Source organism: Rhizopus delemar, genomic scaffold (genome assembly GCF_000149305.1).
Source record: "Rhizopus delemar RA 99-880 supercont3.5 genomic scaffold, whole genome shotgun sequence".
NCBI classification, from domain to species: Eukaryota; Fungi; Mucoromycota; class Mucoromycetes; order Mucorales; family Rhizopodaceae; genus Rhizopus; species Rhizopus delemar.
In genome coordinates, this window is record NW_027137831.1 from 154,653 (window position 1) to 170,143 (window position 15,491).

General features: G+C 34.2%; 4 protein-coding genes across 4 annotated transcripts; 2 read left to right on the forward strand and 2 right to left on the reverse strand.

Moving 5' to 3' along the window:
* Nucleotides 1-4,441: 4,441 nt before the first annotated feature.
* RO3G_06793 (uncharacterized protein) lies at nt 4,442-4,976 on the reverse strand (the record flags this gene model as incomplete). The annotated part of the gene is made up of 2 exons (XM_067661383.1): nt 4,442-4,651; nt 4,701-4,976. The coding sequence occupies 2 exons, from the start codon at nt 4,974-4,976 to the stop codon at nt 4,442-4,444; spliced, it is 486 nt and encodes a 161-aa protein (XP_067517484.1).
* A 3,335-nt stretch (nt 4,977-8,311) lies between these two features.
* On the forward strand, nt 8,312-10,039 carry RO3G_06794 (uncharacterized protein; the record flags this gene model as incomplete). The annotated part of the gene is made up of 7 exons (XM_067661384.1): nt 8,312-8,482; nt 8,534-8,761; nt 8,894-8,942; nt 9,010-9,129; nt 9,178-9,269; nt 9,457-9,825; nt 9,884-10,039. The coding sequence occupies 7 exons, from the start codon at nt 8,312-8,314 to the stop codon at nt 10,037-10,039; spliced, it is 1,185 nt and encodes a 394-aa protein (XP_067517485.1).
* Nucleotides 10,040-12,032: 1,993 nt separating this feature from the next.
* On the forward strand, nt 12,033-12,455 carry RO3G_06795 (uncharacterized protein; the record flags this gene model as incomplete). Its single annotated transcript, XM_067661385.1, has 1 exon — nt 12,033-12,455. The coding sequence occupies one exon, from the start codon at nt 12,033-12,035 to the stop codon at nt 12,453-12,455; it is 423 nt and encodes a 140-aa protein (XP_067517486.1).
* Nucleotides 12,456-12,549: 94 nt separating this feature from the next.
* On the reverse strand, nt 12,550-14,616 carry RO3G_06796 (uncharacterized protein; the record flags this gene model as incomplete). The annotated part of the gene is made up of 4 exons (XM_067661386.1): nt 12,550-12,966; nt 13,022-13,662; nt 13,715-14,471; nt 14,533-14,616. The coding sequence occupies 4 exons, from the start codon at nt 14,614-14,616 to the stop codon at nt 12,550-12,552; spliced, it is 1,899 nt and encodes a 632-aa protein (XP_067517487.1).
* Nucleotides 14,617-15,491: the final 875 nt, after the last annotated feature.

Genomic DNA, 15,491 nt, shown 5'->3' on the forward strand with positions numbered 1-15,491 from the left:
GTAGTAAAGTAATAATGTAAATTACACGAAGCATAGATCTCCAAATTAGGAATATCGGGACATTGTATTATACCACTTCAAATAAAATTTTATCCTGATCCACTCCAGAATATTCCAATAAGTTCCTGGATCAGGATTAATAATTACTTCTTGATAAAAAGATGTTAGACAATGTCAATCATATAAATAATTCATCGTCTAATATCGATTAATAATCAATAGACATATACTGTAAATACTAATATTTAGTCGTGGAAAGAAAAGTATAAACAGCCTCATATTTTTAACTTGAATAAAGGACAATCTACTTTGAATCTCACTTATTTTTATGTTTGCTGATTGATTTTGTACTTTTTTATGTTATGAAACCCCAAATATCGCAGTGGTCATAAAGTAGTCAATGATACCACTCCCATTGTGTGTAATAGAGGTAAGTCTGCCATTAGCCAAGCATTGACTCCAAAGAGTTATATCGTGTGAATAAATTCAAAATTGCAAGATATTACCACAATGACTAGAGCATGAATCATCGGTAAACAAATCTATTCTTGCATTAAAGTCGCCACAAAATACAACTAATTTTGTATTATGGAGAGTTTAAGAACGAAGTACCAATACCTCTTGAATTGAAGTGTGATCCAAGGATGATAGGAGGTAGAAACAATGAACGTGAATTTTTAATACTATAAATGAAAGGGTAAGTTTGTCTAGTACAGGATGGTCATGAATAATATGATGAACTAGAAAGGGACTGAAAAAATTAACTAATAGGATGAGCTCAAGGCTTCCATGAAACCGAAGGGAGTTGATGGGCTGACCATAAGTATGGAATTGTCGCCAGGAAGTAGGGTACCGGTTAGGAGCAACTGATCAAGTTTCTGTTACTAGTAGTATGGCCAGTTGTAATAAGAGAGATAGCTTGTTTAAGTAAACTAATAGCGTTAAACAGAGAAATGGAAAGGGTTGACATTATTGATCAGCAGAACTGTCAGAGGAGTCCTCTTATAGCATGTCCGCGTCCTCATCTGAGCAAAAAATTTCAATAACATTATTATGTTGCTAAGAAGAAATTATATCATTAAGGTACGACTTTTGTATCCAGTCTTTACTGTAAAAGTATCTCTCCACAGCGTACTTGACTAGCGGACAAATGAAAGTGAGAGACCGCTTCATTCGGTTGCAGTGGTGCCTAAATGCATGATTAATGTGTCTTTCCATGGCACAGCTATTGTATTTTGAATCCTTAAGAATGGATCCATCGCATGTGTTAAATTTTTCTCTGAGCTATACTTGAATTTTTTTAGATGCTCTGTTAATTCAGACGCATAATCGCCGCGTATTAAAAAGGCTACTACATTGCGGGTCAAGCTGTGGATATCTGTGATACGGTTGTTATTTATTTCAAGTTTATGGAGGCGGCTGCGTAATTGTCCAATTGATACGCTGAACTTGGTTGAAATGTAAATATATTGGAAGCTTTGGTTCTCAGAAGGTGACTACAGTAGGCAAGAAGCAGCTTCTTATCGTTGGATACAGAGTTACTCGTGTTTTTTTGCCATAGACTGTTTGGTTCTGTTCAAACGATCAGTGTCTCTCCAAGGAAGAACTGGTTTAATTTATAGCATTGTTTACCAACAGTACATGTACAAGAATCATGCTTCATTTTATTCCCATCAGTCCCAAAAAATAACGCAAACAAAACAAAACGAAAAAAAAAAGGCAAAATAGACTCAGATATGAAGATGTACAAACAACAATACAAATGATACTAACTGACTATTTCATTTCATTTTCTTTCCTTTTTTTTAATCCTTAATCATCATTATTACTATATTTTACTAGAACATAAGTGAGTACTGCTTTAAAGTATAATGAAATCATATTAATAAAGTAATATTTGTTCATGTGTCCTGAACAATAGGGGACAGGTTAATATTTTTTTTCCTACAAAATTGTTACACACGAAACTCGGCGTAAACTTGTGTTTCCTTCCTTTTTTAATTAAACTAATTAACAAAAAAAGCACATTTTTATAGGAAAGAAAAATAAAAAAAAAAAGGCATTTCACACAAGATATGATTAAACAAAAAAAAAGAGACAAAGAATAGTTTTTTTCTATTTGCTTGTACGCTTTTAATACATTTAAATAAAATAAGAGAACGATAGGTCTTTAAATTTCATGTGAATTTATGCAGAAAATGGTTGTACAGACAAAGAAATAGACAATCAACCATCTTGCTTATTATAGAGTGTCATTCATTTAACAATGAAAAGAGAATAGAAAGATTTGAAAGAAAGAAAAAACCCCCTTAAGCAAGTTGCTGTATGTAGGGGATGTTAAAGATTGCAGTTGAAAAAAAAAGAAAAAAAAAAGAAAAAAAAAGAAAAAAAAAACTCAAGTTTGTTTACTCGTTAGTCTAGAATGGCTTTGTCTTTTTGTTTACCATCTCTTTATGGATAAACAAGTTTTTAAAGTTTTGTAGAAATCTAAGAAAAAAGAAAAATACCTCATCAAGAATGTGAAAATAAAAAATAAAAAAATATTTAAAGACTTTGTCCAAAAATTTTTTTTTCTTTCTTTATCAAACAATTACTCTTCTCTAAAACTGATGGCCTAAATACTTTGTCTTTTCAAATCTAAACTTGGTTCTTATGGCCTTTTGTCAAAAACTTCTCTTCTCAAACAAATGCTTTGCTACTTTTGTGCTTCAAACATGTCTCTCTCTCTCTTTCATTCTCTCTCTTTGGCCTCTTAAAATCTCTTATCTGCTATCAACTTGGTCTTTAACCAACGTTAAAAATATATGGCCTACAAAACAAATCTATTCTCTGCCTCTTTATATGGTCTCAGTTAACATCAAAAATTGGTGTGCTCTCTTTTTTTTTATCGTTCTATGGTTCCTTTGGTTTCATTCAATGTTAAATGCGTCATTCCATTGGTTTCAGTGGTTAAAAAAGAAATCATATCTTGGCCTCATAAAATGGTAAAAAAAAAAAAATTCTTTTGTGTTTTATAATTATTTTATTAACATTCTTGAAATAGCTTACTCTGTCTGCCTTTGTTAGTCTTGGTCAAGGATATCCTTTTTGCTGCCTCTTTGGCTAAATAGTAATTTTCATAGTAGGATTATCCTTTTTATTAACTTGTTCTCCTAGTTTAATAGTTTATCTTCTCCTGTGTCAATATAAATGGTTTTTCTTTAAGGCTGCTTTTGTACTTGCTTCTATGTCTGCATGGCCCACTTGGGTGCAATCCTTTCCCTGTAAAAGCTCTCTTTTGGTAGTCTCTTTATCTTTGTAATCTCTTCTCTTTCTATCTCTTTATGACCTCTTTGCTATGCTTCTGAAATCTGTGGCAGGATGGGACGATGATCTGCTGGAACTTGTAAGCTCTAAGGAGGAATGGGAACTCAAGTAAAAGTAATACCCGCTCTGTTCATCCTAGTGCTAGACGGATGATGTCTTGACATCTGAAGCTACAACGAGCGAAGTAACAGAACCGGTCACGCTTTGCTTGAGAGAGGGTGATCTCTAGAAATAGGGTATATCTTTCGCAGAACATTCCAGACATAGACTTAGAACCTGACAGTGAACGGAACGCCCTTCGGGGTACCACTCATATCCTATAGACTTGAAAAAGTGTTTATAAGAGTAATTCAAGGGTGATTCTTATTATTATCTTTTAAAAAAAATTATTATCTTCAAAAAAAAAAAAAAAGTAAAACAAAAAAACAAAACAATACTATCGAAAGAGGCTATTTACAAAAAGGTTGCTATTCAAGTGCTTGGCTCTTTGCTGCTTATCAATGGTTTGCGATTAATTCTATTTCAAACCCAATGAATCTTTTTATTCCTCTTTGCCTTCTAAAAAGCTCAATAATATTTAATAAACAAAAACCATTATTTAGTTTTTATACAATCTTAATGAATAATCTCTTCTTTTGCATTGTAATCGTGATAACAGATGGTTATTATGTTGTCTGTTTGCTATTTCTAGCCAGTAATTAAATATCAAAAGCTATAGATTATACAAAAGATCCACACATGAAATTGAATGTCTTTAAGAAGTGTATTTTGTGTATGTAAAAAAAAAAAAAAAAAAAAAAAGAGAGGAATTTTATGAGATCTACATAATCACCTATGAGTGCAAATGAAAGTTTGTCAAGCGTTGCAGAGCGAGATTAGCATTTTTGGGGTGTTTCGACAAGAATTTGTAAAAGGTTAAATATAATGTACACTTCTTAGCTTCCCTTTTTTTCTGTTTGTTTTACACAGGTAACAAAAACTAACATCAAATCCATAGCCCTTTGCCAAATTAACAATTTACGATATTTCATAAATAGACAATGCCAGCAAAAGACTCTCTATAATTATCAGTTTACGTTTCTAAGTAGATAAATTTGTACTTTTTACAATTGTATCTTTGCTTTATTGTACTGTTTTAATATTTTTCGGACATAATAAGTAAAACCAAGCTAGTCCATCCGGTGAAAGAGTGACTACGCATGCCTTCGCTAATCTCTGGAGAATATTGTTCCCAAACATAACCTGTCTTTTGTTGTTCTTTATACACATTACGTATAATATTATCTCTTAATTGATTATAAATTGTTTGAGCACGGGCTTGACAAGGACCTGGTACCATGCAATTCTATCAAAGCATTAATTTTGCATTATAAAATAAAGCCCCCATGAATTACCCTATATAAGCTTTGGAGAGTTAGATAATTAATATTTAACCAAATAAGTCCACGCCAATAGCTTTTTCCTTGACCAAAGAAAGGATCAGAAACAGATAAGGAACGAAGATCATAGAAAGACCAAAGTTCCTTTTCATTCTCAAGCATGCCTAGAATGGCACCCAGCTTGGGAGAATCAGGTAGCAAAAGTCCCAAGACCATGGGGAATAAGGAGAGATAGCACTTATGGCAGACGTACATAAACTTTTCAGCTTCTAGGACTTGATCACAGTACATTTACTGGTCTTCATTCCAGTGAAGTGTATCAAGGTTGATCAGGAGATCTTCCTGAACCTTATTGCATTCTCTTACATCGTTTTCCACTCCCAACTTGTGGGAAATACCCGTCAAAAGGGTAGTACTGAATACCATCCAAGAGTGAAGATCTAAATGAAGTTCACCTACACTGGATTTGCCTTGAGGATAATCATCCAGACCGTATGTCAACGTGCGATCCAGCGCACGACCTCTCCAGCGATAGGCCTCATTGTTCTTTGCCTCACTCCCAAACTCATTTCCTCAACCACGTTGTGTAGCACGGAGCCGTTTGGTATTACACATTAGTAAAGTAATAATGTAAATTACAACGAACAATGATCTTCCAAATTAGGATTATCGGACATTGTATTATACCACTTCAAATAAAACTATATCCTGATCCACTCCAGAATATTCCAATAAGTTCCTGGATCAGGATTAATAATTACTTCTTGATAAAAAGATGTTAGACAATGTCAATCATATAAATAATTCATCGTCTAATATCGATTAATAATCAATAGACATATACTGTAAATACTAATATTTAGTCGTGGAAAGAAAAGTATAAACAGCCTCATATTTTTAACTTGAATAAAGGACAATCTACTTTGAATCTCACTTATTTTATGTTTGCTGATTGATTTTGTACTTTTTTATGTTATAAAACCCCAATATCACAGATATGAATTCTACAGCTTTAAGCCCACAAGAACTTGGTGTGCTTCGATTTCATGGAACTATCCGAACAGGTGATGTGGGCGTCACAGTCCTTAAAAAAAGACAAGGTAGAAAGCATCGATATATTGGTCTTCAAGGCACTTTTGTAGAACCTGAACCTTATATAACAAGTCTTAATGCACAACAACACGGAGAGATTACTGGCCACTGTGTTACTATTGACCCAGGAAAACGAGACCTTTTATACTGTGTAAGCTTGAGCTTGAATAAGTTGGTACTTTGTTTATTAACATTCGGTTGTTGCACCTTTTATCATTTACTTTACTTTTCTTGTTATTGGTAAGTTTCATATTGATATATTATCTATTTTCTACCTACTAATTTTTTCCTTTTGTTATATGTACTCATTATTGCCATTATTCTTATTCTATCTTTTTTACCAATTTTTATTTTATTTGCACAAATTTTTCCTGAAGTATACCAATAATGTCGGAATAAAGTGTAGCGCTTCCAGATAAACTGCGAAAGATAGTGTTTTTAAGAAATTCAAAGACTCAGCTGGCAGCTTTTATACAGACATAGCACGGTAAAAGACGATGATTAAGCTTACCTAATGATAATGATTCAGTCATTACTATGCGGGTAGGTAACTTGATTTTATATATTGTTTGATATTTAAAGCAGAAACGCTGGTTGAGGCATTGTTGATACATAGCTCTATCTATTCCGACATCAATGCCTGACAAATAGTCATTTTTCTGGTCTCTGCGCTCAATTGCATAAGCCTTGAACAGCCATTGACAAGCTAAAAGCTGCAGTCTTCATCTTATATAACCTCTTCGAGAGAAAGTCCAGAGCAAATAACAAACAAAGATGACACCATTATCTCAAGCACAATGTACTGTCCAAACAGTTTTTCATCATTACACTCCAGTTTCACGAGATCTGGTCGGTTTTTTTTTTCTTCTTTTTCAATTTACATACCGGCATAGATTCTGCAGTACCTTTAATCTGCCTGTTTGTAATTTATTTATAACTGTAAGCTTTTTTTTTTAATTAATGGTATTACCATCCTCTTCTACCAGCTATAAGCATCCTGTTATTATGTGAAATGTCAAAAAATTAACCTTGCATTTTTTTTTTTGAATTTCTTACTACTCCTTCATATAATGATTTACATTTATACCTGATTACTATATTTTTCTTTTGATCCTTCTTATTCACTTCACATGAACAGTAAGTATTGTACTTGCTATTATTTATAAAAATAAATATGCTGCTAAATTGATCCAATAAGAATTCAATAGTGAATGTACATATTTATATTTGATTGTGTTCTGGCTATATGATTCTAGTATGCAGTACAAACCATCATTAAGGAAATTTTGATTAAAGACTATGTTTAGACTAAAAGCCAAAGTTTCAATCTAACACCCCTTTTTTGAACCATGTGCTGTCTAAAATTGCACATTCTATGTTAACGTTTTATAACAGAAAAATTTCAGATGGATAATGGCCGTGCTCGTACCGATCTGCGTGTTCTTCTGAGACCATAAAAATGTCATACAGATTTTTATCAAGGAACAAACAAACGAAAAAGTCGCAAAATATTACTTATTTCAAATAAACACATCATGCCTTTTCAAAATGCTCAACTATCATTTTGATGATTATTGGAACACACTGTTACCCATAAAAATGATTATGATTTACTCTGCAGTCTTCCACTATGTAATACTTTACTCCTGTGAATCTGAACACAAAGGAATCTATTCTTCTTTTAGTTTTGTATTATGCGTATGTCGAAAGCCTATAGGATATAAATACTGATGTTTCCTATGTAGTTTGCCATAGAGATTTTCCATGATGTTGTTCAATATCATTATAGATTTGCCCAGTAAAAAAATTGAGAGTAATAAAAGCAAAAATATCAAAAATATAAGAAACTAAAAGCATTTCATTTTTTTTGTGCCTGTGAAAGAACAATGATCAAGTAAATAAATATACCCTTGTACTTATATTATACAATATCCACACTAGAAGTCCTTGGTTTGATAGTTGACTACAATAACTCTCAGGAACACAATAAGCTTATATATCTTCCTAATTGCCCTTTCATGCCAGCCAGTGCACACAATAAAATACTCAATAATTAACATAAGTATTGATCTAAAAATACAAGGGCGTATTGATGTCAAAACATATAATGCTTAATCAGTATCTACACTTGCATTATGCTTTTTTCGGAGATTTATTTTAACTTTGAGATTATTTCTTTGTAAAACAAGTTAACCAGCTTTGTTCCTTTTTTTTTTATTGAGATGGTTAAAGTATTAGTCACCAGAATTTTACCTCCTCAAACACAAGAACGCTTACTTTTACAAGGCTTTGAATTAACGCAATGGCAAGAAGACAGTGCAATCCCCAGAAATGAATTACTGGAAAAGGTGAAAGGCAAGTTTTTCTCTGTGCTTTTTGTTTACAAACTAACACAACGGAAGCAGGAGTCGAGGCGCTTATTTGTTTACTTACAGATAAAGTTGATGATGAGTTATTAGATGCAGCAGGTAAATACACGCCATCTATTTCATATTTACACTCAAAAAGGTCCACAGCTTAAGGTGATTGCAACCATGAGCGTTGGGTATGATCATATCGATGTAGAAGCAGTTAAATCTAGAAATATTCTAATCGGATATACCCCTGATGTTCTGACTGACGCTACTGCTGATCTTACCATCTTACTTACCCTAGGCGCTGCTCGTAGAATCAAGGAAGCTATTCAAGCTGCTGAAAATGGACTGGTAACTTTATCTTATTCCCTTTTTTAAATTCCTTTCTAAATTATATATTAGTGGAGAGAATGGCGACCAACTTGGCTATGTGGTTCTCAATTTACAAACAAGACTGTGGGTATCGTGGGGCTAGGACGTATTGGTGAAGCTGTTGCTTATCGTATGAAGGCTTTTGGCATTTCTCGTATCATCTATTCGGGTAGAAAGAGAAAACCAGAAGCAGAAGATAAGCTGAATGCAGAACTTGTTTCCTTTGACATGTTACTTGCTGAATCTGATTATGTTATTGTATGTTGTGCACTAACAAAGGAAACAAGACATTTGTTTAATTATAAAGCATTTTCTAAAATGAAGAAAACTGCAGTAAATAAGAGAACAAAACTTACAAATATGCTGTTATTCACGTAGAAAGTATTATAGGTCTTTGTCAATTCTGCTCGCGGTGGCATCATAGATCAAGATGGTCTTGGTATGAAAGGACGCACACCAATACATGCACATTTATATTCTTTTTTTCTAAATAATATTTTTGATAGTGAAAGCACTTGAAGAAAACTTGATTGGATCTGCAGGATTAGATGTTACTGACCCAGAGCCTTTGTCTCCTACACACAAGCTCTACTCATTCCCAAATTGCTTAATCCTTCCACACATAGGTAACATAAGTTATTATGTGAAGAGTTTTTTCTCAAACAATCAAATAGGTAGTGCTACATTAGAAACAAGGGAAAGAATGGCAAGTATGTCCCTTGATAACGTATTGGCTGCATTAAATAATCAGCCTCTTCCATTTTCTGTCTAAGAAAAAATAAAAATAAAAAACGGTCAATGAATTAATTTAATTTTTCTTCTTGCTTATGTTTTTGAAACGATGCTATTCTACTTCTTCAAAAAACTGGCTATCTCGTCAAGCCAAAGACCCTTATTGTAAAGCAGCCAAAGCTAATCAATACAGGGCTAGAAGTGCATTTAAACTAATCCAGATCAATGATAAATATCGAATTATCCGTCAAAATGATGTGGTCATTGATTGTGGTGCTGCTCCAGGAGGTTGGACCCAGGTTGCAGCTGAAAAAGTATCTGAAAAAGGATTGGTGATTGGTGTTGATTTGCTACCTGTAGATCCCATTCCTAATGCACTCTTGATTCAAGGCAATTTCTTAAAAGCGAGTACACAAAGAGCCATTTATGAGAAAATAGATAAAAGAAAAGCTAACTTGGTATGTTCTGATATGGCACCCAGTTTTACTGGTAATCACTTGGCAGATCATGCAAGATCTATGGAACTTTGTGAATCGGCATTGGCGTTTGCTGAAAAAGTACTAAAACCTGGTGGTACTTTTGTTGCAAAGGTAAATATAAGAAAGGATAGGAAAAAAATATGGGGGTACTGAACTAACTTTTTTCTAGTTTCTAATGGGCGGTACAGAGGTGGAATTTAGAAGAAAACTACAAACATTGTTTACAAAAGTGAAAACAGAAAAGCCAGACGCTTCAAGAAAGCAGTCAACAGAGGGTTTTTTTGTCGCTCTAGGTTACAAAGTCTCAAAAGAAAAGCATATGTAGAACACCATAGAACAATCAGAATAAACAATTATACAAAAGTCTTCCTTTATATACCAAAGTATGTGTTTTCTACTTTGAATAAAGTCGACAGCAGATATATCTTTTTTTTTTGTAGAGTAAAGCAAATTTTTTCAATAATCTTTCCATACAACCAATTACAAAGTTGTTCTTTTACTGTTTTATATCCCGCTTTGTGAAGTGTATAGGGAAAATAATTTGCCAAGTTTAATGAAATTATACATCTTGTACCCCAAAAAAATGGGATTTTTTATCATATTTTTCAGCTTGGATAGTAATGTCAGCAAATTCGACTAGCAACTCACAAAAAATTCGACTTAATTTTCACTACTTTGATCAAGAATGTGATTTTGGAATAGAGACAGAAGATGGCCAACGCATCAGAAAAAAGAAAACACCTGGACGTAAGCCAAATCCCCCAACTACTGAAGAAAAGAGAGCGCAAAATAGGGCTTCACAAAGAGCCTATCGATTAAGAGAAAGTCAGCGAAAGCAAGAATTCGAAAGAGAGAAACAACACCTTGTAGAAGAAATAAACAACTTGAAAAGAAAGTTAACTCAATCAGAATATGAAGCTGACTATTTAAGAGCCATTGTCCTCCATTTGACACTTAGTAGCTTGGCACAAAAGGGATCGGTACCTTACGCCTGGGCAGATGACGACGATAGTCTACCCAATATGACCGGAGACCAATCTTTTACAAATAAAGAAAGTCCTTGGGGCTGTCCTCCTTTACTGAGGGTTATATTGGAAAATGGACAAATAGTAGACCTGAGTAAAGCGATGTGTAACACATTTCAAGTAAATGAATCTATTTGTTCTGGCAGAAAGTTTATAAAAGACTTGTCAAGTTATGGCGTTTGTATATCTGAATCTATTTATATGAACAAAAAATCTCAAGAACTTGAGCGAAATTTTTCAATGCAGCCAGAAAGAATGGTTCTGCAAGAAACAACAAAGTGTACTTCTGAAAATAAACAAGATAGCGCCCTCCTTACAATTTCAACACATGAAGGAGAAGCAGAACCAGAGGAAATTATACCAACAGCTGACAATCAATTGTTTGTTTATAAAAAACCACTTAGAGGAGTCTTGTTAACAACTCCATCGCTAAAAACAGCAGATGATTTTATCGACATGCCGCCTCTGCAAGCACTTCATGTATTAAGGCTTCAACTTAAAGTATGTAGCATCTTAGGAGCATCAATTAACGCATCTTTAATACCAAGTAAAAAAAAAAAATTTAAAAAATCGGCTTCGTTAAGAATCTAATAAACATATTCTATAGCTGCCTTACAGAAGATTGTACCTCATGACATCCGAATTGACTATGTGCCGGATAGTTCGACAAGGGATAGAATGATTTTATACCAGGATTATTACGATGTTGACGAATGTTTTGAATGCTTGACAAAAAACACCATTTTTATGGGCGGTGATATCCGAATTATTAAAAATTGGAGTCTTAAAACACCAGAATATTCTTCCAAGTTTTGGTTCATTTCTCATGAATTTATAGAGCAATCAAATACTTACCATTTTATAAATCCTATTGATATAATTAATCAAGAGTATTCGGAGAACGACAACTGTACAGAAAGTAGCTCAGCATAATATTGTAGGCAATATAACTGTGTAATTATTATTAGTAAATAAACATTCATTCACTATTGATTATTTGAAAATGTATTTACATGTCTGTTATTAAAGAAACCGAATAACTCGTTTAAAACAAATAATCAATGTCCCTTGCATTGCTTTGTATTAAAAATAGTTAAAGAATATTAAAAATAACGTGATGTGGCCAACCCCCTCGTAACCCCTTATTATAGTCAAGCAATGAAATAATGAAGTTTTTTTTTTTCGTTCCCATTCCCATCCATTTGTTACCATTATTTTTCTAATTATGAAATACACCTTTTTTAAAAAAATAGTCGTATAAAAATAGAGGTAGGTTCAACTTTTTTCAACAGTATGGCTCAAAACTTCTTTATTGTTCTCTTTTTTGTTTTTATTACTGCTTTTGTATTCGCTCTTCCTGCAGCAAATACTAATGCTTGTAATGGTTTTCGTACTACTTCGCCTATCATACCCAATTTGCAATGGACATCTGGTCAGTGCTATCAAGTTTCTTATGATTTAGGTTTGAATACGGCTGGCATTTCAAATATGACAGTTGATTTATATGATGCGCAAACAAACACAAGAGTAAACACGCTTGTATTAAACGAACCAACCACTTCACTTGGCACCACAAAGCCTTTCAATTTGAATGCTTCCAAATCAGGGTGTTACTATTACCTAGTTACCTTTAGTAATCAAGGCTGTGCACCCATGAAAACAGTTACGTTCCAAGTTAATTATAATCCCAATTCCTCTCCTGCTGTTTGTGAATAAATTATATACCATATCGTACTCTTTTTATTTTATTGTTTCACTGGTATGCTTATGAAAAAAAGGAACGAGCTCTTTCTTTTTTTATTTGCTTCAATTATACTGGTGGTCTTGTAATTGGCTTCCCTGTGAGAACATCTATAATCTCTTGTGCATCCAATGTTTCATATTCCACGAGTGCATTAGCTAGTTTATCCAATTCGTCTCGATGCTCAGTCAATATCCTTTTGGCTCTAGTTTGTGAAGACTCAACTAATTCTGAGATTTCCGATTCAATTAATTGCTTTGTTTGAGCACTTAACAATTGCATATCTTCATTGTCAAAACTGACTGCTCCTACTTTATCGCTCATACCGTAATAACGAACCATTCGTTTGGCAACATTTGTAGCCTTTACAATATCACTGTGAGCTCCGCTTGTTACATTCTCTTCTCCAAAAATTAATTCTTCTGCCACTCTTCCGCCCATACAAACATCAATTTGTGCTAAAAATTCTTTCTTTGTAAACGAGTCCTACATAACATAATAACTTAAGATCAAAGAAGGAAAAAGAGCATACTGGTTTTACCTTGTCCATTTCAGGTAACTGAACAGTCATACCCAAAGCAGACCCTCTAGGCATGATAGTTGCTTTATGTAAAGGCATTGCGCCTGGTGTATAATAAGCTACTAAAGCATGTCCTCCTTCGTGATAAGCAGTTAGTCGCTTGCTTTCTTCAGTGATAACTGCCGATCTACGCTCTGCCCCCATAATAATTTTATCTTTTGAGTGCTCAAGATGACGTAACTTGACTTCCTTTGAATTTTCACGGCTTGCTTGAATAGCTGCCAGGTTTACTAAGTTAGCTAAATCAGCACCACTAAATCCTGGTGTTCCTCTAGCAATGACACTGATATCCACTTCACTAGCAATCTGGATCTTTTTCATATGGTGCTTCAAGATCTCAATTCGTCCGCGAACATCTGGTAAAGGAACATTCACAAGGCGATCAAATCTGCCAGGTCTTACAAGTGCTTTATCCAGAAGCTCAGGGAAATTGGTAGCAGCAATAAAGATCACACCTTCAGTTTGAGAAAATCCGTCCAGATCCACAAGTAATTGATTCAACGTTTGTTTCATGTAAGATTGATCTTTGGGGTTTCTTTTTGATCCAATAGCATCAATTTCGTCAATAAAAACTATACTAGGTGCCTTTGCCCTTGCAGCGGCTTAGATTGAAAAACTATTAAAAATTGAAAAGCTGCATGTTGTTTCACTTACCAAACAGTTCGCGTACTCTTCTTGCGCCAACTCCTACGTACATTTCATCAAATTCACTTCCGCTCATGAAAAAGAACGGCACATTAGCTTCACCGGCAACTGCTCTTGCTAGCAAGGTTTTACCAGTACCTGGAGGACCTGTAAGTAAGACACCCTTTGGAAGTTTACCGCCCAATTCAGTAAATCTATGAGGGTTTTTTAAAAACTCTACAATTTCCTCTAATTCTTGCTTGGCCTCCTCTACACCTTGCACATCCTCAAATTTAACAGTTGACTGAGTCACTGGCTCATATTCAGCTTGTGTTGTTGCTGGTTTCAATAATCCAGAGTTTTCCAAGGCCAAGGAAAGTATTGTCAGAATACAAAAGGCATATGTCAAAGTCACTCCGACCCAGCGTAAGGCCTTCCAAAACATAAATTTACGCGCCTCTTCTACCACAACATAGACTGGGTTCGCTTTATTCCCGGTGCCTGCCGCAATGCTTCCGCCTTCAGAAATGACAGCTTGTCCACCTTGTCGACTAGCAATGGCTTGTTGAATGATTTCTTTTGGAATATTTTGATTTCTGCCTTCTTCTCCCAAAGTCTTCGTACCAACTCCTTCTAGTTTTTGCAAAATTTTCGCCCATATAGCGTCTGCTTTCCCGGTTTGAGCTAAAGCTGCAATATAATATTGCCAGCACTCTTCGTTTTGCGCAAAGTTACCGCGTTCAAATCTTGCTATCACAGCCTGAGGATTATTGGCTCTTAACCATTCCTTTTTTAGTCTATGTGTGAGATATGCCTAGGAATACCTTACTAAAAAGTTTGTAATTTACCTTATAAAGGGCTGCTTGTCTAGTGACATCCTGAGGAAACGAATTCGCTTCCTGTTCCAATTTGCTTAATCGTCGGTAGGCCATGATACGATTGTTATTGGAGTTTGAGAATATTGTACGACGTTGAATTATTTGTCTGGGTATTATGCGAAATGTCTGAAGTGTTGATGAAGAAGTGGCGTTAAGCGCATGAGATGTGTTCTTTAATAATATCTGACTTTGTTCGAGTTTTAATGGCTATGCACACAAAAGAAAAAATTAACGCGTTTAATTTTGGAAAGTCCATTATTGTTATTAAATAGATTTCTTTACCGTAGCTTTATTTAGTTCTGTCCAAAAATTGCCGCTTTGGTGATTGTGTGTACTTTTTGAGATGTTCCTTATAGCAGATGTACGTAAATTATAATGTCGAAAAAGCTGGCTTGCTTCTGAGGTTACATTGTTAAGCTACAGTTAAAAAAGGGAAGAATTTAAGAAATTCCTTTTTTCTGATTTAATATATTTTTATTTACCTGTTTTGCTAAAGAAAAAGCTTTATATACACTCATTGATTAGCTTTTAATAAAAAAAAAGTTTAATTCAATGGGAAAAAAAGGAAAAGGGTTGAGCAAAGTGTTGTTTTGTTGGTGGGGAACGGCAAAATGTTATCAAACACAGCTTTTACGTCGCACCAAAAAATATTCCTGCCAATGTGACGCAGTTAGAAAAAACGGTCTGTGAGGCATTGAAGCAGTAGATATTGTGTGTCTGTACCAATTTGCAGTTTCCATTAACTTTCAAATTGAAATGTTTTCATGTCCAATCAGAGGCTTTCATATTTCTCAATTTACGAATTTACTTGAACCAAATTATTTGACAACGTAACATGAGGGAATACTTATTAAACGCCAATATTATGACCAAGCCAAGTACTTTTTTTTTCACTTTGATTTTTATTTGATCATCATTGAGAAACTCCA